We start from the raw sequence: 24,762 nt of genomic DNA, 5'->3' as shown, positions 1-24,762 counted from the left end.
GGCCCTGGGTTCGGTCCTCTGCTCCGGAAAAGAAAAAAAAGAAAGAAAGAAAGAAACTGAGGCCAACCTTGAACTGATCCTTCCCAACCCTGTCTCTCCTGAGTGCTGGGATAGCAGGAGGGAGCCACCATGCCAGGGATGTGTGTGCCGTGTGAGCACTTTACCAATTGAGTTAAACTCCCAGCCCCTTGACTCCATGTCTTTCAGTTAAAAACGAAAACAAAACAAACAAAAAAAAACCTCAACAACGTGATGGTGGGAGAAGCCCGTGCTTACATCATCTCTGGGCAGACTGTCCCATTTGGAATCCTAACCATTTCCATACTCCACATATGTGAGCCTGGGAACCCCAGTTAACACCTCTGTGCCTTTGTTTTACCATCTGCAGAATGGGGATAAGATTGTTTCTAGCCCCACAGCCTCATGAAGGAGCAAACAACTTGCCAAGGGTAAGCTTTTGTCATGGTGTTAGGCAGATGGACCTCTGCACATGGTGGTGGCTGTCATCCTTTGGGATGTGTATGGGTAAGAAAACTGAAGTCTGTCACAGAGCCAGGAACAAAAGCTGGATCCTCTGTTGCCCTTGATGACACAAGCGCAGAGGGTCTGGCTACCTTAGATACCATGTTTACTAGGCCAGCACAGGCACTATGATTCAGAATCATAGAAATCAAAACCAGGGCAGCTCGAAGCAGTTACAGAAATTGCATTTTAATTTACGTTCGTGCACACGATTTAGATTTAATTATTTAAAAGCCAAATGTTCGATTCTTTGGAACCAAGAGGCAACTTATTTATTCTTGTGGTGCTGGCAGTTGAACCCAGAGCCTTGAAAGCAGTAGGTGTGTGTGTGTTTTAGTGCCGAGCCACACTCCCAGTCCCAAATGTTTCATTTGGGGACAGAACACTACACAGGGAAGGATAATTATCTGTGTCACGATATGTGTGAAAGAAAAGCCTTTTGTTTCACTCTTCAGAAGACAGACAAAAAGAGAAAAAAAAAAAGGCAAGTTCTAGCACATACCATGTAGCATGATTATTACCTAAAATTCCTTCTGGAAAATAAACACAAAGGGAGAGAGACCATGACGTTGACGACGTTGACGACGTTGACGATGGCTACACTAGGGTTCTTTCTCCCTTAGGTCTCAAAGTGTTCAGTAGTATATTGTAACATTTATCATTTAAAAAGTGGTATTTTTTTTTCTTCAAAGCAAAGTGTACCGAGGACTGAAAAAACGGTGTTCACAGAAGAAACACCTAGAAAACAACTAACAATAGACACCCAACCAAAAGCTGCTCTCTTTTGTTGAATCCGTCGCAGGCTTCTTCCTTCAGATTTTGCTCAAACTTTATCCCTTCAGTGATTTAGACGACTGTAATAACATCTTTCTCCTGCATCTAAAAATAGGCCACGGGTGTGTAAATTTATGAGCTGAAATGCAGAACTGGCACAGGATGTCTAAATTAGAGCATTAAATCCTTTAGTCTACTCCAGCATGGGGATATATTTGAAGCGCCTCTGTCCGCACGCTTTGTAGAAAAACACAGTTTCAATTCAACAGCTTTGTTCTTTTCATAGGTGGAGAAATGAGAAGCTGCGAACATTATTCTCAAACGTGCCAAATCCTGTCTCAAGAGATTAAGCCTGAGCAAAACTCGTCTCAACTCCAGCCCCTGCTTCTGTCTTTGGACGAAGAGAACACAGGAGAACATCAGGGCTTTTGACCTTTCCATGTTAACCCCACCTCAGCTTCCAGGTCCAGCATCTTTCCACTGGCAGCCCTGGGCTCTACAGTGACTTTGCTCCCTGCCCTGGGGACTGTCTCTCTCCCTGTATTCTTTGCTACCCCACCGCCAAGCTGGGATTCCATGAACGTCAAGGGCTGATACTTTTAGGTAAAGAAATGGTGAAGTTATCACGTCATTGCTTTAAAAGATATTGAAGAAGAAAAAGAAGAAGAAGAAGAAGAAGAAGAAGAAGAAGAAGAAGAAGAAGAAGAAGAAGAAGAAGAAGAAAAAGAAAAAGAAGAGGAGGAGGAAGAGGAGGAGGAGGGCGGTTAGAGGCTTGGGAGATGGCTCAGCAGTGAAGAACTACTCCTTCAGATGACCCAAGTTCAATTCCCAGCACCCACGTCAGACAGCTCACAACCACCTATGGCTCTGGCATCAGAATACCTGATGCTGTCTCTTACCTCTTCTAGCCTCTGTGGCCACCCCCACACATGTGGCATGTACTCACACATACACACACTAAAAACAAAAATTTTTTTAAGGCCAAAGGTTCGCATTGAACTCCATTTGTTGGACTGAACAAGATTCAAATGAGAATGGGAACACAGGATACCAGAGGGCATTGATGCAGCTCATGGGTGGCCTATTTGACCTGGACTTAGTTCTAAGCAAGATGACAGGCGAGAATGGCAGAGGACGGTAGAATCCGTTGGGGGCGAACGCGGTGGCTGGCATGTATGACTGATGATTCGTGGCAGTCAATGCGGGGAACATAGAATCATGTGACCTCCCATGTCTTCTCCACAATACCAGTTTGTCACAGATTTGCCATCAGTTGTATTTAAGGTTATCGTCATACTAGACAATTCTGTTTAACACCCAAAATCTTAAAAAAAAAAAAGAAAGAAAAAAGAAAAAAGAAAAAAGAAAAAGAAAAAGAAAAAAAAGAAAGGAAAAAAGGAAAAAGAAAGAAGGTGTGGACGTTTTCCATACTAAGTCAAATACATAAGTCAAGCTTAGCATGACCAATAAGACATACCAAGACTACACATCCAGTAATACATTCTTTCTCTGAATGGATATATTCTATAGATAATACCTATGACATCTAAGAGCTATTGTGTGTGCGCATGAGAGAGAGAGAGAGAGAGAGAGAGAGAGAGAGAGAGAGAGAGAACAAAGCCACATAGAATGCCTCACCATCACGAAAAGAAGCAAAGTTTGAAAACTTCCAAAGGGGAAACCAACAGAACATCGGCGATCAGAAGTCAGCAAGGCAATGACGGCTGCGGCTTCAAATTTAGGCTTGTTTATACGGTTAAAAATAAAGTGCAGCCACGTTATCTTCCAACGAGAAAACGTCATTATTTAATAAACGCTGATCTTACATTTTATACCAAGTTGACCTTCAGCGGTACAAAGAACAGCGACGATCTACACAGCTGATGTTCGAACCAAAAAAAGAACCCCAAAATCTGGCTGCGTGTAAAAGTTGCTGTCCTCTGTACCGAAAGATGCCTGCCGACTACCACTCTAACTCTAACTCAGAACATTTGCAGTCAAGTGTAGCTGGAAAGGTTGATAAAAACGTTTGGGGAGCCATCCATTTCTTGTGAAATCAATTACCAAACACATTATCCACTGCTTCCATTTGCTTCCAAAGCGTTCCCAAACACCCGGTTCCCAGCAGCAAGGGCTGCCGGCTGTAAAATGTTAAAAGACACTTGAGTCAGGGGACAGGCCAACAAGAGAAATGGGTGCGGTAAAGAATACAAAGAGAGGGTTGGGACAGATGCTAGGTGTTGACCCTTCGATTGTCTTCCTCATTCTCTAGTCATGCATCAAAGCATCCAAACAGTTTAATTTGTGGTCCTTAGTGTTGTGTCTTCAACTCTACATCTAAGTTTATCATGAGGATGTTTTAAAAAAAAAAAAAAAAAAAGCAACAAACAAAACCAACAACCAGCTTGGCTTGCCTCGCCTTGAATCACAGCCAGGAGGTCATCTTGCTGTGTATCAGCAACTATGTACTCGGTGCAGCTATGTGACCTGAAGTGGCAGCTGCGTGCAGAACCACCAAAATAGCAGGGGCAAGAGCTTTCTGCTGGCTCCTCCGCCCCAATCCCGCTTCCCCAACCCTTTCCTCCCACTGAGCACCATCCGACTGCAAAGCCCAGAAAGACCCAGCCCCACTCTCTGAGAATAAAGGCCGTAGGCCCACCACACCTTCCCTGTCCTCCCGGGGAGCCCGGGGTGCGAACACAGGAAGGAGGGCTCCGGGGACCTGGTAAGGACGCACGGCGTGATAGGGCACGCAGGCCGCCCGCTGCAGAGCAAGCCCCTGCCCAGCGGGGATGCACACACCCCGGGGCAATCTGGCCACCGCACCGGCACCCGCACCCGGGGTTCTAGGCTCAGCCTGGAAAGGACACGACCGGATCGGGTTGCCCCGGGTTCCAAGCACCCGGACCCTGCGCATGCACGCCTCACCTGTGCGGGCCGATCCGCACCCCGGCCTCCCTAGTGCCCGCGCCCCTCCCACGCCGTGCACCCCGAGCTCCTGGGGACCTCTCGGGGACACCCAGGCCGGTCCTAGCAGCCACTCACTTTCTGGATCCGCTTCAGCGCCATGGGGCAGGCGGCGGGGGCTGCGGCAGGTCCGCGTGTCCCGGGCTGCCGCCTCGCGGGGCTGCTCCGTGTGCGCCCGGGCGCGGTGCGCGAGTGTGCGGGCGGCGGCGCCGGGCTCTTTTGTTTCCGCCTTCGCTTGCTGGGAAGGAGCCTGCGCCCTCCCCGCCGCGCCCCGCCCGCCTGGCACACTGGGAAGTGTAGTTCCAGGCTCGGCCTCTGCCGCCCGCGCGGACGTCGTCTGGTCACCCGTGGGTGACAGCTGCGACCAGGCTGCTGCTTACTCCCTGCAGCCGCTCTGCAGAATAAGGGCCAGAATCTGCAAAAACCGGGACAGCAGGTGAGCTGTCGGCTCTTAGGAGCTGCTGTGAATCACGGGTCGCTCCTCCTCGCACAGACCCTGCAGCAGATCTTAACTTCCTTTTTAGATATTTCTGTTTCTTCTCCGCTCGCCCCCGGGAGCGTGAGGAGTCTTCGTCAATTGCACCCCACCTTATTTTTTTGAGGCAGGGTTTTCCCTTTATGTCTTTTTGTCTTCATCTCCCAAAAATGGAATTGCAGACAGCTTCCCACACAACCGACCCTTACGAGGTCTCCGGCATCCGAACTCGGGTCCTCAGGCTTGTGCAGCAAGCATTTTGCCCACTGAGGCGTCCTTCAGTCCCTTCTCAATTCCTGTGATCTCAGATTTTGCTTGTCCTTTCAACCATGTCTTCTTGGCTTGGCACCTGCAGGATGAGTTTTCGCTTTGCTCAGTCTCAGATTTCCGACGGCTTTGGTCAGTCTTAGGTTTCTGATGACTAAAGTCAATCCATTCCTTATCCGAAATGGTTTTGAGTCCCGTTTTGCTTCTCAAAACACTCACTGCCCCGGCTTCTACAGTGTCCCTGCAGCTAAATCAGCCACATCTGGGAAGTTCTCTTCTCCTGCTTTGCAGTGGTCCACAGAAGAACGACGCCACGCCCTCTGCACAAACTAGAGATGAGTTGCAGCCCAGAAAGGTCTGAGGGACTGTGCTTTGCAGAGGTCCACTCAAGCAGTCCTGCTCTGTCTGCACATCGGTCCACTTTCCTGTTCCCAGGTCCCCATCAGCTGTGGCAGGGGCCCTTTGCAGTCTTGCCTCTACTTAGCAGCGTTCTTCCGGGCGCTGTTTTTCTTACTCAGAACCAAGCCACTACCCCCACCCCCTGTGTGTGTGTGTGTGTGTGTGTGTGTGTGTGTGTGTGTGTGTGTGTGTGTTGTGAAATTATTTCCCAGGAGCTGTACACCTTGTTTTTTGAGACAGGGTCACGCACAGGGACCTGAGCCTCACCCATTGGGCTGGCCTGGCGAGGAATCTGCTGTCTTTACCTGCTCGGCGTTGATTTTACACACAAGCCTCATCATCCGTACATTTGTTCATGGGCACTGGGGATGGAACTAGGGTCCTCATGCTTGCTGATCAGCACTTTATAGGCCGTGTCTTCCCACCCATTGTTGTTGTCGTTATTGTTTTATCTCCCCTCAAAAGAAGAGTGGCGTTAACATGCAATTCATCTTTTTAGCCAGGGACCAAACCATAGATCGGCCCTTCTTGTAGCAGATCATGGAATGCCGGGTCTTATACACACTAGAATAAGAATACGGTGAACCTGGGGTTGGGGATTTAGCTCAGTGGTAGAGCGCTTGCCTAGCAAGCACAAGGCCCTGGGTTCGGTCCTCAGCTCCGGAAAAAAAAAAAACCACGGTGAACCATTTTTCATTGATCATACCCCTAGACCCAACTCAGGAGTGTTAGGAAACACTTCTGATCAAAGAGACTTCTGGAAAATACTAGCTAAGCCCTGCCTTCTACAAAGACCTATACAGAGACTAGCCGGACACTTGGGCACCCATCCTTGTGCTCCGGAACAGGAACACTACCTTTCTGCTCTTCCACATACTGTCTTTGTAAGTGGAGTCAGAGATGTGAGGTCTGGTCTCGGGCTCCTGTTGCTTTTGGTGTTGAGTTCCCAGGCTGATGGCTTTTGGATGTCATGTCGGAGGCGAGGCCATGATCACCTGCTACCGTCAAGGGAAAGCATCACTTCCCAGGAACTCATTGCCAGACAATTCTCCTTCCTGGGAGATGATTCGGTGGTTGGTACTAACCCACCCCAAAAAACACACCCTCCAGTATCTCTGTGGGTAGGAAACTTTTGTTTGAAAGTCACTGAGGGCTCAAGACATTGACATCAAGTTTTCTCTCTTCCTGGAGGTCCTATGGACTGCTCGAAGAGTCATGGATTAAGTCATCTTCTTCCCCAAAGATATGCAAAATGCCCATCACAGTTCATCACCGATTCCTTTCCAACCCTAGCTCATCTGCTGTCATTGTGCATTCTTTTTTTTTTTTTTTTTTTTTTGGTTCTTTTTTTCGGAGCTGGGGACCGAACTCAGGGCCTTGCGCTTCCTAGGTAAGCGCTCTACCACTGAGCTAAATCCCCAGCCCCGTGCATTCTTCATGGCATAGAAGGACGCCTAGTCATTTACCGGATGAACTCTACATATGCTTCTAGACAAAACTCAACAAAACACACCCCAGGAGAGTGTCCCTTATCTGTTCACCAAGGTGGGGAATAGAAAAGTAAAGAGAGAGAAAAGGAAGAGAAGAAAGGAGAGGGAAGGGTAAGGGTATTAGTCAGGCTTCCCTAAAGGAATAAATCTGGTAGAGTGGATGCACATTAAAAGGGCATTCTCTGGGCACGCCTTTAATCCCAGCACTCAGGAGGACGAGGCAGGTGGATTTCTGAGTTCAGGCCAGCCTGGTCCACAGAGTGAGTTCTAGAACAGTCAGGGTTACACAGAGAAACCCTGTATTGGAAAAAAAAAAGTGCAGGGGGAGGGCGTGAACTTGTTAGATTGGTGTATAGGATATGGTCCACGAAGTCCATTGATGGCTGTCCCACACTGGAGAGTCCAAGAGTCTGGTGGCTGCTTAGTCCACGAGGCTGGATGTCTCTGCAGTACCGAGCTGGTGCTGGAAGCCTGGAGGATTCCTAGAGAGCTGCTAATCATCAGTGTGTCTTGGAAGCCCAAAAGGAGTTGGTTGTAATCTTGGTGAAGGAACAGGATAGAGTGGTTGCCAGCAAGAATGAGGGCAAACATTGGGGTTGGGGATTTAGCTCAGTGGTAGAGCGCTTGCCTAGGAAGCGCAAGGCCCTGGGTTCGGTCCCCAGCTCCGGAAAAAAAAAGAACCAAAAAAAAAAAAAAAAAAAAAAGAATGAGGGCAAACAGAGAAAAACCTTATCCTTTTGTCAACTACTATCTGGGCTGCCACCAGCAGGTGGAGTTTGCATTTAGGGTGGGTCTTCCTGTTTCAAAAATCTGGTAAGAAAATCGCTCACTCGAGTGCCCAGCAGCTCGTATTTAATTGACTGTCCAGTCAACTTAACAACCAAGATTAACAAGATAGAAGGAAGGGGAGAGCAGGACAGGGAAGAAGGAGAGGGGAGAGAAGAGCTGATTACAGGGAAGTGATTCACACCCAACACACTTTCTGTCCCTCTGTGGATACAGGGACAGGGTGTGTGACATCCTTCCACAGAAATCAGGACAGGTCATATGCTGAGGATGCTTAATAAACCAGGACTGAGTGAAGAGAAGACACATCACCATGCTTAGACCCGGGTCCTGCTGAGAATACCTGTGGTGTCACCTTAAGCTAGTAAGTTTTAAATCGTAGTGTGCAGATCTGAATGCGTCATAGAATAGCCAGAGAGCCTTTAGAAAGGGCCAACGTCCAGGGATCCGGGAAGACTCTCAGAAGCAGAAGTTCCTTCAAACCAGTGACCCTTGACCTTTAGCATGTTTGGTACTGTGGACCACAGTTTTTTACATCCTTGCTCTGTGTTTCTAACAAACTCCCGGTGATGTTGATGCTGCCGGGTCTGGGTCACATGCTGACACTCACTACAATCGATCTTTACATTTCCAAGCATGTTCTGTGGGACAAGCAGCCTCTGCATGGTTGTGGTAGTGTGTAAATCCACTCTAAAGTCTGCCGTGGGCGCGCTCGCGATTTGCTACCGCCCCAATGTGGATTCTGGAGTGAAAGACACTCTCTCTCTCTCTCTCTCTCTCTCTCTCTCTCTCTCTCTCTCTCTCTCTCTCTCTCACACACACACACACACACACACACACACACACACACACACACACACAGACTTATTTTTTTTTTTGGTTCTTTTTTTCGGAGCTGGGGACCGAACCCAGGGCCTTGTGCTTCCTAGGTAAGCGCTCTACCACTGAGCTAAATCCCCAGCCCCGACTTATTTTTAATATGCCCTAAGCAGCTCAACGGCCAGGCTACTCCAAAACTTCCACATTGCTAACGCCTCCCCTTTGATACTCCGGAATTATTACTTACTAAAATCTATATTCCATCTCTACTACCTCAGTCCCAGTCAGGGAGAGCCCCTTGGGGCTCTCTTCCCTGGCTCTTATATTGTCACTCTGTCTTCTGCAGCTCTCCTGTCTGATCCTCCTGCTTCTCTGGCATGGCAGTACTAAAGCCTTCTTCTCTGGGTTCCCTTGCCCAGGGAACTCTAAAGTCCCGCCTCTGTCTCCCTGCCCAGCCATTGGTTGGCAGCAACTTTTATTTACCAATCAGAGCCAACTGGGGGCGGGGACTCACAGTGTCTTTCATACAGACATGCAAATTCCCATATAGTTTAGCGACCCAATTAGCATAATATAAGCAATAAACCATCCGCAACACTGTGTCCCTAGAGGACTTCTTTGGAAGGGACAAGCGTCTTGAACATTACTGCAGACATGCGTCTGACCGCGCAGTTGAGTAGGATCCTAGTTACCTTTCTCATTGATAAATGCAGTGGTAAATGCATAAGGAAGGGAAGGCTGATTGTGGCTCACAGTTTGTGCAAGGTTATTTTGGATGGGTGTCATGGACGCAGGAGAGGGCGACTGGCTTAATTGCATCCACAGTCAAGAAGCAGAGAGAGCTTGGCTTCCTCCTTGTTATTCCGTCCAAGCCCCAGCCCATACGATGCACCTCCACACTCTGAATGGATCTTCCCTCCTTGGCTAAAGCTTTCAAGAAGCAACCTCATAGATACACCTCAGTGGTGTGCTCCCGTGATGATTCCATATATAGTTGACAATGATTCGGAAGTGATGGCTCGGTGGGTAGAGTCTTTGCCGTGTAAGCGCGAGGCCCTGGGTGCAATTCACAGCTCCAAATAAGCCAGGCATGGTTCAGCATAATTCCGGGGATGGCTCAGTGGGTTTAAGTCTACTGATTAGAGTCCGGTGCTGGGAAGTAGAGACAGCCATATCAGGAGTTCAAGGTCACCTCATCCTTGGATACATAGTGAACTCAAAGTTATAACTGTTTCCAAAACAACAACAACAAAACCCAACAACAACAAAGGCTTTAACTTAAGGACAGCATCCAAGGACATCTTACTGCTTGAGCCATGGCCTATGAAGAGTCATTATTTGAGAATTTGTCAGAAATGTAGGCTCTTAGGACCTAGATCTGACCTTCCAAGTCATGCTAAGCACACAGAGTCTGTCCAACACCAACTGCCCCCTCCCCCAATTACCCACACACACACATACACACAAACAGAAGGAGAGAGGAGAGAGAGAGAGAGAGAGAGAGAGAGAGAGAGAGAGAGAGAGAGAGAGAGAGACTAGTTTAATGAACTATCCTTTTTTGAAGGTATTGAGTATTGGCAAGGTAGAAGAGACTGTCTCACACACACACACACATACACACACACATATATCGATGATAAGAGTTTGAAATGGTGGAGTTCCTCTAAATGCTAAACACGGGAGTTACCAAAGATTAGTCAAGATGGCCAACCACATAAAGACTCGTCCATGAGTATTCAGTCTGACTTTTTTTTTATAACGAAAATGTATGAACAGGGTTGGAGAGATGGTTCAGCGGTTAAGTGCACTGTCTGCTCTTCCAGAGGTCCTGAGTTCAATTCCCAGCAACCACAGGGGGGCTCACAACCATCTGTAATAGGATCCGATGCACTCTTCTGGTGTATTTGAAGACAGCGACAGTGTACTCACATACATAAAATAAATAAATCTTAACTTAAAAAAAGAAAATGTATAAACAAAAAAAATCCATTCACTGCCAAATAGAAACAAGATCTTTGGCCGGCTGTCGTGGTGAATATTAGTCTGCTATAACATGGAATAAATGTCCCAATGTGCCAGTGAGGAGTCCAGTCGCAGAAAAATTACATGCTGTGTGATCCTGTTTATGTGAAGTGTCCAAATGGGCCGAAAAGTAGATTAGAGGTTGTCAAGGTTCTGGGGGAAGGGCTGGACGTGCTTAGAAGGGATTGGGGATGGGACTTGTCTGGAGATAATGAAATCATTCTAAAATTAGATTATGGCTATTGTTACAGCACTCTAAATATGCTTAAAATCGGGGAATTGCATGCTTGAGCTCCGGGATGCGTAATTACATCCTACCAGAACTGATACAAGGAAGGATGTTCTAGGCACCATGCTCAGACTTGAATCTTTACGTGTCATTATGGCCATTCTGTTTCCTAGACTCTTCCAGGGCCAGCCCTACCTCAAAGAATATGCTTTCGTATTTTCATCTAAGCAGGAAAAGAACTAAGAGTCCACAATCCCCTATTTCAACAAGCATCTGTAGAGCAAGACGATCCCTGACTGGGAACTCTGTAGTCATATTTGAACAACCCCAGTTGAACCTGAGAGTCTGAGGGACGGGGGAGGGGCACCGGCACTTGCAGGGCTGGAGGCCAGCCCAGGCATAGGGAGCCCCCAGCAGCTCAGCTAAGCATGGTCCAATGGCCTCGGTTCCCTGGGGCCTGACTTAGGCAGCCCCAGAACAGAGTGAATGCCGGGTCTTTATGTGAGTGCTTTTCTGTGTCTTTGCCCCCCTAGTGCCGGGGCCACCCCAGCTCCCACTCAGGTTCTAATGCTTGTTAGACTGAGCCATCTCTCCATCCCTGGATGCGGGATCTTGATGGAGAAATGTCATGGTTCAGAAACTGAATGGAGGAGATTAAACCATAGAGAGAAACCTTCGGGGAGGATTGCTGATTGTGTGGAAGAGATAACCAAAAAGGACCCTGAAACCAGGTAGGGGGTACCCGCCACCATATATCTACTTAATGGAGCCAGTGGCAGGTGGGCAATTTTCAAGGACCTTGAAGGAAATGGCGTGCTGACTGAATCAGACATCCTAGAGACTGTAGTGATCAGGAGGATGTCAGCCTGTAATCCAGACTGTACAGCCAGGGCTAGGGCAGGCAAGCGGAGAGAGGCTGAGCTGCCCAGACTGAAACCAACGTGACTCTCTCTCTGAAACAGAAGTCACCTGCTTTGTGGTTTTATATATATATATATATATATATATATAAAGTCTCTTCCTTTACAAATGCCTGAACGGCTTCGCGTGTCCTCCCAGAGGCTGTGCTACCCAACAGTTGCCGCCGCCTCCCCCCACCCCCACCCCCCACACCCCCGCCCCATGGGTTGTTGGGAGCTCTCAATTGTCCTGAGACAGCTCTTAGCTTCTAGGCCACCCAGGCCTTCTTATACAACACAGCCTTTTCCTGCTTGTGGTTTAGAGGTCCCACAGCAGTAAAACCAGAATCCCCAGGAGGCGGGGCTTTAGCCGGAGAGCTGGGAATGGCTGGCAACAGGTGTTTGGCTCCCACACATACAAGCGTCACTCACTCATCGTTCTTAGGCGCCCAGCAGCTGTCTGGGGTGTTGGCTCTCAATCCCACACTGTCAGCTGCAGGCCAGAAGACTTTGGGGTTACATCCTTGGGTAGGGGCCCTCTGCTGTCTATAGGCCCAGTGTTGACTGAGGCCCTGTTTGAACAGCAGAAAGCATCTACCGGAGCGAACTGGAACCTTCTCAGGGGCAACGAGCTTCCTCCTGACGTGCTTCTGCTCTGTGTTCCTTACAGTCTCTCAAGGCTGCTCCCGATTGTGGCCACTTCTTTCCTTTCTAATGTTAAGAAACAATAACAAACCAAACAAACACCCCTCGCAAATAAATAGTATTGAGCACTGAATAGCCAGCAAATGCATGCTTACATATTTTTGTCGTCTTTTGTTTCTTTTTTGTTTTTATATATTTATGGGTATTTTTTAAACTGATGAAGTCTAAAAGGGAACAATCTATCTGTTCTCTTAACTGTAATTCATTGTAAGAAAGTTGCCATGAGCCAGGTGTGGTGGTGCACACCTGTGAGCTGAACCTGACAGAGGCAAAGGCAAGAGAACCAGGAGTTCCAGGCTGCCCTCTACTGCATAGGAAGGGTAACCTCGGCTAGGTGAGTCCCTGTCTCAAAAATGAACAAAGAGAGGAAGGGAGGGGGAGGAGAAGGGAGAGGAGAAGGAAGAGGGAAAGGGGGATCCGTTCTAAGTAGCCCTTCTCAAACAGAGCCAGGGTCTCACCCATCTTAGGCACAGCATCCAGCAGACAGGCTCCTGGCCGTCCACTCTGAAGCAGGGAGTACGTTCAGACAGAGCTGTGGGGCTCTGGTGTCTGGGGCTCTTCACGGAGAGCTAAGTGCGTGGGTTCGGCCAAAGGGAGAGAGAACTCGGGTAGGGAGGGAGGACTGCTTCGGTTGCCTCCGCTGCTGGTCCTGCTCCACCTCCGTTTCTGACGCTACCGCTACCGGTTCAGTTGCTCAGGCTGAGCCAGCAGGAGACTGACTAAAGGGCGGGCGGGCGAGGGGTGCAGGGGAGCTTCTGGCGGCGATTTCAGGAGAGCAGATCTCTTCCCCAAGCGGCAGTGTTACAGGTCTTATGACAGAAACCCTCAGACAATGGAATGCTTCCTGCACACCTTTAATTCTGAACACGACTCAAATACAGTTTTTGGACGGGTCAGTGTCTGACAGCAGACACTTCCTATTAGTTTGGCCTGAGAGCTTGGGAAGACCTCATCTACATATTCGGGGGTCTGGTCCTGTTTCTATGACTGATCTGTCTTGAGCCTAAGTGTGGTCACCGTCCTCACATGTGGAGGAGGGGCTTGGGACATTGCTCCATGTGACTGGTCTGTCTCAAACCTCTCTACAGGGGTTTGTGGGGGGCTGCAGCTAGTGAGGCCTTGATCTAGGAGGCTAGGGATGCACCTGCCGTTCCTATTTGGGTTTCCGGGGATTCGACCTGTCTCAACCGGGAATCAGGGTACCTTTCACAGCTCACCACCCCACACAGAGCCAGGATGTGAAGACCTGAACTTCCAACTGGGTGGTAAAGATGGAGAAATCCTGAGGTACAGCTCTCTTGCTCTCAACTGCCATCAGAACCGTTGGAGGCACTGGGGTTAGCATTCCCTATTGTCTGGTAGTGAGAGGCAGTAACTTAGCTCACCCAGCAGTGTGGAGAGTCTGACACTTTTGCAAAAGACATTGTCAGGAAGCTTGGATTTGCAGCAGGAGGGGAGTTGGGGGTAGGGGAGAGTGGGGGTTTAGAGAGGATGGCTTCTGGGTTCTGCCAGTAAAGTCTTGCCTCACAAGCATGAGGTCCTGAGTTTAACCTGCAAAAGTCACCTAAAAAGGCTGGGTGTGGTGGTACATGCTTATAATCTCAGCACTGGGGAGCAGATCCCTGGGGCTTGCTGGCCAGTTAGCCTAACCTACTTAGAGTTCTAGGCCAGCAAAAGACTGTTGAGAAATAAGGTGTCTAGGGAGTGTAGGAGACCTGAGGTTTGACTTTTGGCTTCTATACACATGTAAACACACACAGACACACACACAGACACACACACAGACACACACACACACACACAGAGAGAGAGAGAGAGAGAGAGAGAGAGAGAGAGAGAGAGAGAGAGAGGTGTGAAGCACTTCTAATACTTAAATTTGGAAACTGCTAACTTGGCCCACAGTTTTTGTCAGAAGGAATCTTTTTTTCAATTCTACTAATAATTTCTCCAGTACCTAAGAAGCCTTGTGACTGCCACAGGAGTTTTATTTCTTCTTTGGTGTGGATCTTCGTGTTGGGCTATGGTATAAATCCTCCCACCAGAGACTTTCAACCTGACTCTAACACTGGGTCACTCTGAGACCGTTTCCTCTGTAGGATCATCGCGCACAGCTGTCCAATAAATCGTCTTTTGTTGCTGTCGTTGATTAATCCGCTCTAATCGCCCAGATGCAGCAACACCAAATTCTTCTCTACCTGCCCCAATATTCTGATTTCCCAAATGAAAGACGAATGCGTGCACGTCAGCACGTGCGCGCGTGTGCACACGCGCACACAAATCCACCCACCCACACACATGAGTCTTATATTTAATACGCCTTAAACAGGTCAGTGGCCAGGCACTTCCAAACCTCCCCATGTCTAACACACTCTCCCCTGCGATATTCCTGAATTACTTACTAAAACCTATATTCCACCTTGGGCGCCCCTAACCCAGGCCTGCAGCCCTCCTGGGCCAAGATCCCCAACTCGTACATGTTAGATGTCTCTCTGTCCTGCCTTTCTCAGGCCTGATATTTCTGCTTTCCTGGCATGGCCGTTCTAAATCTTCCTTCTTCTTCCAGTCCCTTTGCCCACGAATCCTAAAGTCTCGCCTCTGTCTCCCTACCCAACCATTGGCCACCAGCAACTTTATTTACCAATCAGAACCAACTGGGGGCGGGTCCCTCAGCATCAATACAAGCGTTAAGCCAAAACCACAACACCTTTGGTGCCATGAATTATTTCACCTCGTTGATCATTCTTAGAGCTTAATACAGGACAGTATTTTGCAATGTACGGAGAGAGGGATATCGGTAATCTCAGCCCCACTATAAGCTGTAATAAACGTGTTCATTTTGTGAGAGTCGTTGAATAAGTCTACACCACACAACCCACTAACAAACAAACAAACCCACTTCCAAGAACCCTGAGACACAGCTGGCTGTATTTGCTGCAAAGCCGAGCAGGATCTAATTACAGGCAATAGACACAGAACTGACTTTGTCATCAACTTGAAGAGAGACTCTAGAAGCCACTGGCCTACCAGGACCTTCACAAACAGGCAGGGAGGCGGGGTGTGCTTCTCTGTGCCAAAGGGACACAGGTGGTTAGACCTAGCCAGGGAAAATATACTCCAAAATATAGACCCTGGTGTCATCCTTTAAAGTATTTAATGTGTTTATTTTGCGAGCACGAGTGTATGTGCACTTGTGTGCACATGACATGGTTCTATGATGCATGAGTGGATCTCAGAGGACAAGTTTTGGGAGTGGGTTCCCTCCCTCCATCATGTGGCTTCTGGGGACAACATTCCGGTCTTCAGGCATAGCAGGCGACACTTTTTGGAGAGGGCAACAGGTGGTTGTGGTTGCTGGGAATTGCACTCAGGACCTCTGGAGGAGCAGTCAGTGCTCTTAACCTCTGAGCCATCTCTCCAGCCCCAGGAGATGTATTTACCTAACTGTTGTGCTTCCCGGTATCATCTTGCTGACCCTCAGGGAGCTTACTTTGTTTCTGCTGTCTGGATCTTTACTCCCAATATCCTTGTTCTTCCCTTCTCTCTCCCTGCGCATCCTCTACAACCAAGCTTTCAGTCACCTCCCCTCAACCCTCCGGACAACAGAGGCATCATCTTTCAGAGGCTCCCGAGCCCCTGGATCCTCGCGGTTTTGGATCTGGGTGGCTGTAACGCAGGCGCAAGAGGCTCGATTCCCCGGGTTTAGAGCTTTAAGTAGAACTCAGCTACAACCGGGATCACACGCTGTGGAATGGGACTGCAGATGGGCCACGGTGGGCAAGTGCCTGCCAACTCGGGACCGCTCACTGCAGAGAGCTGAAGGGTAACAGACAGTACTAAAAGAAAAAAAAATGGCCGACACTCTAATCTTTCAAAATATGTCAGAAATTAAAAACACTCCACAGTGTCCTCTGTGACTCTCTGTGGGTTTTATATCTTTATGTGGGTATAGTATATATGTAAAATCCACCCAAAAGTAAGAGAGATATATACTCAGTGTTTATACTTAAGTGTTTTTTTTAACCTTCCACGTTTAATTTTTAAAAAAAATGCACTCACTGCTTTTATTCATTTGTTTGTTGGTAGTGGAGTTGTTTTTTTTTTTTTGTTGTTGTTGTTTTTGTTTCTCTAGCATTAATATATAGAGAGGTGTAAACCTGGAATGCTTTCACCGACTGGATTTTAATGATACATGTAGAAGTTTTTTTTTTTAATTAAAAAAATGTATTAGAAGAACCTAAGGGAACTGCTTTTTCTTTTTAAAGATTTATTTATTCATTTATTATATATAAGTACACTGTAGCTGTCTTCAGATACACCAGAAGAGGGCATCGGATCTCTTTACAGATGGTTGTGAGCCACCATGTGGTTGCTGGGAATTGAACTCAGGACCTCTGGAAGAGCAGTCGGGTGCTCTTAACCACTGAGCCATCTCTCCAGCCGAGGGAGCTGCTTTAAGGTACTGAAACAACTGATTTTTTTTTTTTTTTGGTTCTTTTTTTCGGAGCTGGGGACCGAACCCAGGGCCTTGCGCTTCCTAGGTAAGTGCTCTACCACTGAGCTAAATCCCCAGCCCACAACTGATTTTTTTTTTTTGTTGTTGTTCTCTTAATCTGTTTTTTTTGAGATTTTTTAATTTACATTTCAAATGTTATCCCCTTTCCTGTTTTAGGTCCATAAACTCCCTATCCCATCCCCTCTCCCACTTCTTCTATGAGGGTGGTCCCCCATCCATCCACCCACCCCTTCCTGCCTTCCTGCCCTGACATTCCCCTGCACTGGGGGGTCCAGCCTTGGGAGGACTAAGGGATTCTCCTCCCATTGGTGCCCAACAAGGGCATCCTCTGCTACATATGCAGCTGGAGCCATGGGTCTGTCCATGTGTACACTTTGGATGTTGGTTTTGTCCCTGGGAGCTGTGGTTGTTGGTATTGTTGTTCTTTTTTTTTTTTTTAAAGATTTATTAATTTATTATATATAAGTACACTGTAGCTGTCTTCAGATACACCAGAAGAGGGCATCAGATCTCTTTACAGATGGTTGTGAGCCACCATGTGGTTGCTGGGAATTGAACTCAGGACCTCTGGAAGAGCAGTCGGGTGCTCTTAACCGCTGAGCCATCTCTCCAGCCCGGTATTGTTGTTCTTATGGGGTTACAAACCCCCTCAGCTCCTTCAGTCCTTTCTTTAACTCCTCCAATGGATTCCTGTTCTCGGTTCAATGGTTGGCTGTGAGCATCAGCCTTTGTATTGAGACAACTGATTTTTAATCCTTTGCAAAGCTTGCTAGATGTTTTCCATTGACCATTTTTTAATTTCACTTGAGTCATTATTAAAATTGTGTCCTGATAAGACATAAAAGGCATACAATTGCATAGAGAAGTTGTGTCTGTTATAGAAGAGTGGAAATCTGAAACTAAATCATTCTTAGAATTTCTTTTTCAGGTTTAGAAATGTTTGGGGCTGGAGATTTAGCTCAGTGGTAGAGCGCTTACCTAGGAAGCACAAGGCCCTGGGTTTGGTCCCCAGCTCCGAAAAAAAGAACCAAAAAAAAAAAAAAAAAAAAGAAAAAGAAAAAGAAAAAAAAGAAATGTTTAAAGTCGGGGCTGGGGATTTAGCTCAGTGGTAGAGCACTTACCTAGGAAGCGCAAGGCCCTGGGTTTGGTCCCCAGCTCCGAAAAAAAGAACCAAAAAAAAAAAAAAAAAAAAAAAAAGAAATGTTTAAAGTCGGGTTGGGGATTTAGCTCAGCGGTAGAGCGCTTGCCTAGCAGGCGTAAGGCCCTGGGTTCGATCCCCAGCTCCGAAAAAAAGAAAAAAGAAAAAAAAAAAAAGAAATGTTTAAAGTCTTTGGAATAATAGGTTGACAGGAAGTTTTTTGTGATTTATTAAGGGAAAGCTCCTTTTGAATAGAGCTCTATGGCTTATGGTAGAAAAATGGAACGGTATACTAATATGAAAAGTAAGAGAGCTACGTATGGTTATACTTAATGATTTTTAACCTTCCAAGTTTTTATCAATGTATATTTCATGTTTCTGAGAGTGTGTGGGAGCTCAGTTAGGTTAAGAAGATACATTTTACCAATTCTGGTGACGTAGGCTTAAATCCAGAGCCCGGGATGCCAGGGCAAGGAAGTCAAACCCTCAAGCATAACCTGGTATTCCCTAAGACCTCGTCTCTAAAGGTGAAAATAAAATATAAAAAACACAGGAAGGAAACCCAGAGAGTAGGAAGCTTCTAATTAGCACATTTTCCTGCTAATCTTCGACCAGCTTTGTGCTGGATTTTACCCCGGAGGCTTTCCAGTTGTGTGGACGGCAAGACGCAATGTTTTTTGTTTTTTCTTTTTAAAGATTTATTTATTTATTATATGTAAGTACACTGTAGCTGTTTTCAGACACACCAGAAGAAGGCACCAGACCGCATTATAGATGGTTGTGAGCCACCATGTGGTTGCTGGGATTTGAACTCAGGACCTCTGGAAGAACAGCCAGTGCTTTTAGCCGCTGAGCCCTCTCTCCAGCCCAAGACACAATGGTTTTGACGGTTGAGAGCAGGATGCTGTGAGCTGAGTCTCTGACTGTTCTGCACTTTGCTCTGTAGTCCAGGCTGGCCTTGAACTCACAAAGATCTGCTCGCCTCTGTCTCCCAAGGGCTGGAATAAAAGGCATGAGTCGCCATGGTCCAGCACGAATAAATTCTTGGGACAGATTCTCGGATGTGGAATTTCTAGGCCAAAAGGTTTACAAATTTTAGAGTTTTAGAGGTAGTGTCGTGAAATCCTTCATAAAGATTGCTGCATCTCCTTTTTGAAATCTCAACTGAAATGTCGTTATTTTCTTGTAAAAATGAGAGGTGGATCTGTTAGAGCTTTGAACTGCCCCTGCAGACTCTCCCAAGGCAACCTTCCATGGCTCTCAGTTCTGAGAGCATATACCAAGGAAGCAAATGGGTACTGGAGTGGGGGTGGGGTAGAGGTGGGTGTCCTGTTTCTTCCTTTGGTTCCTCTGAAAGCTGGGAGTTTTGACGTTTTGTTGTTATTTTTAAGATTTATGTCTTCAGACCACACCAGAAGAGGGCATCAGATCCCATTACAGATGGTCATGAGCCACCATGTGGATGCCGGGCTTGAACTCAGGACCTCTGGAAGAACAGACTATTCTCTTAACCGCTGAGCCATCTCTCCAGCCTCCGGGGATACGGTCTTGCCTATGCTTTTCTTTTCTTTTCTTTTTTTTTTTTTTTTTTGGTTCTTTTTTTCGGAGCTGGGGACCGAACCCAGGGCCTTGCGCTTCCTAGGTAAGCGCTCTACCACTGAGCTAAATCCCCAGCCCCTTGCCTATGCTTTTCTTAAACTGGGCTGGGAACCCAGCAGCAGTGGTCTAACTTCTAGTAAACATTTGAGACGGTGGCTGCACTGTTTGTAGGAGGGAACAGAACTCTGGTGGAGCAGAAAGGGTGTGGGGTTTGGACATCATGGTGGAACGGGAGGAAGCTTACAGTGAGAGGGGTGGCTTAGAGGAATCCCACCATTGAAGAAGCTCATCACCACCACTTTCCTGTCATTCTCTCTCAGCGGGTTCATCGCACCAGGACTGACGCTGTCTCCACATCCTTCGCTCACTGGAAAGCTTCAGCTTACACTTCTCCATGTGGCGCAGGCCAAGGCATCTGCGTTCTCGCCGGTCCTCTTCATACCCTTTGACCCATTTTCCGTTAGCGGGAGACACAGAAGGTGGCGCACCTCTTGGATGCGGGAGATTTGCTTTGCTGAAATGAAGCACTCAGATCTTTCTATTATATCATGTCTTCTGAGCTTAAAAAGAAAAAAAGAAATCTCCTAAAACAGTCAGGAGAAATGCCTGACAAAGGCAGAAGCCTAGAAGCTTCCTGAAGCCATTGATCAAAAGTAGGAAAGTATGTCACAGATCACATGGTCTCAGACTGAAACTGACGAGAGACTGCCTAGACGCTAGTGCAGGGAAGACTATCTGAAGGGAGAAGGGCAAGATTCTTACCCTCCTCCTTCTCAGAATGAGCCTGCTTGCTACTCTTGTAGCATTGCCCTCTAGTCTGTGATTATTATTAAGGGTTGTATAAGATAAATATAACTTTCCCCTTATTTACTGGCTTTTAAAAAAAAGAATTATTTATTTACTTCATGTATATCTGCACTGTCTCTGTCTTCAGACACACCAGAAGAGGGGACCAGATCCTATCACAGATGGTTGGGAGCCACCATGTGGCTGCTGGGAACTGAACTCAGGACCTCTGGAAGAGCAGTCAGTGCTCTTAACCACTGAGCCATCTCTCTAGCATTATATTCTTGAAGGATCTTGTTGGTGAGGTCCATGTTATAAGGAGCCAAGGAAGACCTTGAGCTACACAACCAACCAGGAAGTGTGAACAACAAGCCACAGGCCAGGCCCTGGGGTGTGAAGCGAATTCTCCCATAAACAGTCTTGATGGGAAACCACGATCAGACCGACATCTTGATTCCTGAGGTACCCTAGGACGATGCCGTGCTAGATGCTTGGCTGATGAAAATGATGTCCTCACGAGTAAGAATATTCAATGCTGCTATAATTTGGGCAATACCGATGTACAACAATAAGTTGCTGGTATGGCGGTCCAAGCCTGTCACCCCAGAGCTCAGGGGGTGTAGACAGGAGGGTGCTGTAGACTCAACTACTCAGTGAATTCAAGAACATCCTAAAAACTGTGTCAGAAAAACAAAAGCTTGGTTGCAACTCACTGGCAAGATGTTTTCCCAGAATGCCCGGGGTGGGGGTGGGGTGGGGTAGGGTGGGGTGGGGGTGGGAGTGGGGGTGGGGTGGGGGGCGGGATTCAAATCCCCACCACCAGTCAACGCTAAAGGAACTCCTCCATTGGCAATGTCTGCGGTACAAACAAGAGAACCTGAGCTCAGATCCCTGGGTGTGGTAGTGGGTGGCTGAACCCCTTAGCACAGAGGAGGCAGACACGGGTTGCATCCATGGAGCTCGCTAGCCAGTCAGATGAGCCAGCTGGTGAGCTCTGGGTATGCTGCCTCTAATCAAACAAAACTAAGGTAGGTGGACTGGTGCTGGAGGGATGGCTCAATGGTTAAGACCCGGCTCTTCCAGAGAACCCAGTTAGAACTCCCTGCACCCTCATGGCGGCTCACAACTATCTGTAATTCCAGTTAGTCCCGGGAGATTGGACACTCTGCTGTGGCTTCATCAGCTACCGGGCACACACATGGTTCACAGGCATACATGCCAGCAAGTACCCATACACATATAAATAATAACTTTAAAAACCACATATCAATAAAAATAACTAAGTAGAGACAATAAAGGAAGACACCTGTTGTCAGTCTTCGATTTCACAGGAATGCTTGTGCACCTGCACACATACATGTGCCTATATATATACACGAGAACTTAAAAACAGAACCTAAAGCAAACAGTCCCCTTCCAACTCTCTGTTTTCCATCCCCCTCGATGGTGTTGATGTCTTTTTTTTTTTTTGTTGTTTTGTTTTTTTGTGTTTTTGTTTTTTTTTAAGATAAAGAGAGGGGAGGAATATGTTTTGGTGGAGGTGTGGGGAAGGGGGTGCATCTGCGGGCCCATGCTGAGGCATCCCTTCCCCTGAGGGACCAGCCACAAAAGAGGAGAGGGGGAGGAGAGGAGAGGGGAGGGGAGAGGAGAGGAGAGGGGAGGAGAGGAGAGGAGGAGTAGAGGACCTCCATCAGCACATGTTGAGAGAAGAGGGAAGGGAATGGGGAGAAAGGGGGAAGGGGCGAGAGGACAGAGCAGGAACAGGAGCAGGCAGGGAAGAGCTAGAGAGCAGAGGGGGCAAGCAGCCTCTTATAGTGAGTCAGGCACACCTGAGCGTTGCCAGGTAACTGTGGGGCGGAGCTTAGACAAAATGCTAACAGCAGGTTTCTTCCCTTTGCTGTGTTTGCTCTTAGCTCCCATCTCACTAGTTCGCCTCACCCTCAGCGGAAGATGCTTTCTTTCCTCCGGCATTCGTCTTTGTCTAGCAATGAGTGAAAAAAGAAACTCTAAGAAGTTCAATTTTTGGGGTTGGGGATTTAGCTCAGTGGTAGAGCGCTTGCCTAGGAAGCGCAAGGCCCTGGGTTCGGTCCCCAGCTCTGAAAAAAAGAACCAAAAAAAAAAAAAAAGTTCAATTTTTGGAGTCAGAGAGAATTGAATTCAGCTCCCAATCAGCTCCGAAGCAGCTGGGGAAACTAGATGCGTTACTTAACTTCTCCGAAGTTCACTTGTTTGGTGGGTATAGAAGGACTGCGTCCTGGATTGAGCTGGGTCAGAGCTAACAGCAATGCCAGCACTGCAAACTCCTGTGGAAGTAACCTCAAAGAAAGCTAACCTTTCACTGTGAAATTTAGCTTCCGGACTGCACAGCTCCACCTACAGGATAATGCCTGCCTGTCTTCTTGTTCACAGCTCCTCCGATTTCACAGCCTTAGGGATCAAAGAAAAGTCACAAGGAAAGATGTGTCCTACCATGTCTTGTCTTCTAGAACTCAACTGTGCAGTTCACAGTTGCAGGATTTCCTTCTCTTAGCCGCCAGATCTCCACAGCAAACTTTGGGCATTAGCTCACGGTGAGGGTGGAGGCTTGGCTCAGCGAGAATCTGAGTGGAGGCATCATGTGTCATAATCTTATATATAGAAACACCAAAGATGCCACTTAAAAGCCATTAGAACTGACAGCTGAGTATAGAAAGTAGCCAGGTATAAAATCACACCCCACTACAGCAGTGGTTTTGCCAGTATTCCCGTGTAATAGTGAATTATCTGAAAAAAGAATCAAGAATGCAAACCTCTTACCGTAGGCACAAGGAAAACAAGTGCCTGGGAATATATTTAACCAAAGAAGTGAGACGTTTCATGCAGACATACACAGATGTATACACCTACAAACATTCACACTTACATACACGTATATATATATACAAATATGTATATACATATACACATACTTGCACACACATACATACATACAGAGACATGCACACTCACATATACATACATATATATGCAAATATCTATATACATATACACATATATACATACATGCACATACATACACACAGAGACATACACACCCATATATACATATACTATATGTATATATAAGCAAATATGCAAATACATACATGCACATACATACACACAGAGACATACCCACATATACATATACTATATGTATATATAAGCAAATATGTATATATACACATACATAACACATATATGCACACACATATACACACACACATAGACCTATACAAACATACACACACACATCCATACACATACACACCAATTGAAAGACATTTTGTTTTGTAGAATTAATCATATTAAAATGTTCCCTGAGCTGCAGATTTGGCGAGATAAATTCTCCACAGAAGTAGGAATAACAGTTGTAATCTTTATGGGGATAAAAGCCAGTCACATGACTCATGACAGAGTGGACGGCGTTAGAATCCCGTCCTGAGAACATGTTACAAAGTCATAGCAATCATAACAGAGTAGTATCACAATAAAAAAAGACCCAGATTAGTGGGGCAGAAGAGAAGACAAGGACATGTTCTCTTCTACAACGGAGAGCATTTCCTTTTTTCTTTTTTTGAGACAGGCTCTCACGTAACTCAGAGTGAGTTTGAACTCACTCTGTAGCCGAGGCTAGCCTTGAACACCTGCTCCTCCTGCCTCTGCCTCCCAAGTGTTGTGGGTGTCACCGTACCTGAGTGTCAGCTGATTTTTGGTGAAGGTGCTAAGGGACTCACGCTGGGGAAAGGACAGCTTTCTTCGTTTAGGTTTAGGAATGTGTATGTTCTCTGGGTTTATAATTCAGTTCCCTACTGTGTTGCTTCAATGGTTCTGTTTTCCTCTGATAAAGGATGGTTCGCATCGCTCCTTCCTGTTTTGAAAGTATTCATTTTACAACAAAGACTTTATTGTGTAAGTATGTGTAAATGTTTTGCTAACATTTAATAATTATTCACAATAATGGGTTTCATTATGGTGATATATGGCAAATATATATAGGACAAATATATATGCAAATACATATGCAAATACATATATGGCATATATGCACAAATACACACACACATATATATATATATATATATACATATTCCCGACTCTGGTCTCCTTCCTCCTGCCAGCCTTCTTTCTGTCCCTAACTAGTCCCCCCTCTACTCTCATCTCATCCTTTCTTCACCTTCTCACCACTCAGTGAGTTGCACTGTTTCCAGGACTTGGGTCAGGAACATCGCCCTCTCCCAGCAACACTGACTGCCCCCAGAGCCTCCGGGAGGGTGAGCCTTGGGAATCCCTTGCCAATACTAGGTTTTACTATAGTATCACTCTTTTTTTTTTTTTTTTTGGTTCTTTTTTT

General features: G+C 46.9%; 1 protein-coding gene and 1 long non-coding RNA gene across 3 annotated transcripts in view; one reads left to right on the top strand and one right to left on the bottom strand.

Moving 5' to 3' along the window:
* Positions 1–4,462, bottom strand: part of Ube2d1 (ubiquitin-conjugating enzyme E2D 1) — a 32,967-nt gene extending 28,505 nt beyond the window's left edge. Inside the window, exon 1 of one of the 2 annotated variants that reach the window (NM_001108530.1) lies at positions 4,342–4,462. In NM_001108530.1, coding sequence (NP_001102000.1) covers positions 4,342–4,365 — 24 coding nt within the window. In that variant the 5' untranslated portion in view covers positions 4,366–4,462. Of the gene's footprint in view, positions 1–2,934; positions 3,019–4,341 lie in introns of those variants that run through there. The other variant, XM_087597686.1, reaches the window with a different exon arrangement.
* Positions 4,463–11,253: 6,791 nt separating this feature from the next.
* Positions 11,254–21,101, top strand: LOC147998592 (uncharacterized). The gene is made up of 3 exons (XR_015645743.1): positions 11,254–11,481; positions 19,397–19,647; positions 19,925–21,101. It is a non-coding gene; the product is annotated as an uncharacterized LOC147998592 (long non-coding RNA).
* The last annotated feature ends 3,661 nt before the right edge of the window (positions 21,102–24,762 follow it).

Source organism: Rattus norvegicus, chromosome 20, assembly GCF_021556685.1.
Source record: "Rattus norvegicus strain SHRSP/BbbUtx chromosome 20, alternate assembly SHRSP_T2T, whole genome shotgun sequence".
Lineage (NCBI taxonomy): Eukaryota > Metazoa > Chordata > Mammalia > Rodentia > Muridae > Rattus > Rattus norvegicus.
The sequence above is the reverse complement of the archived record's forward strand: the minus strand, read 5'-3'. Positions and strand labels throughout refer to the sequence as shown.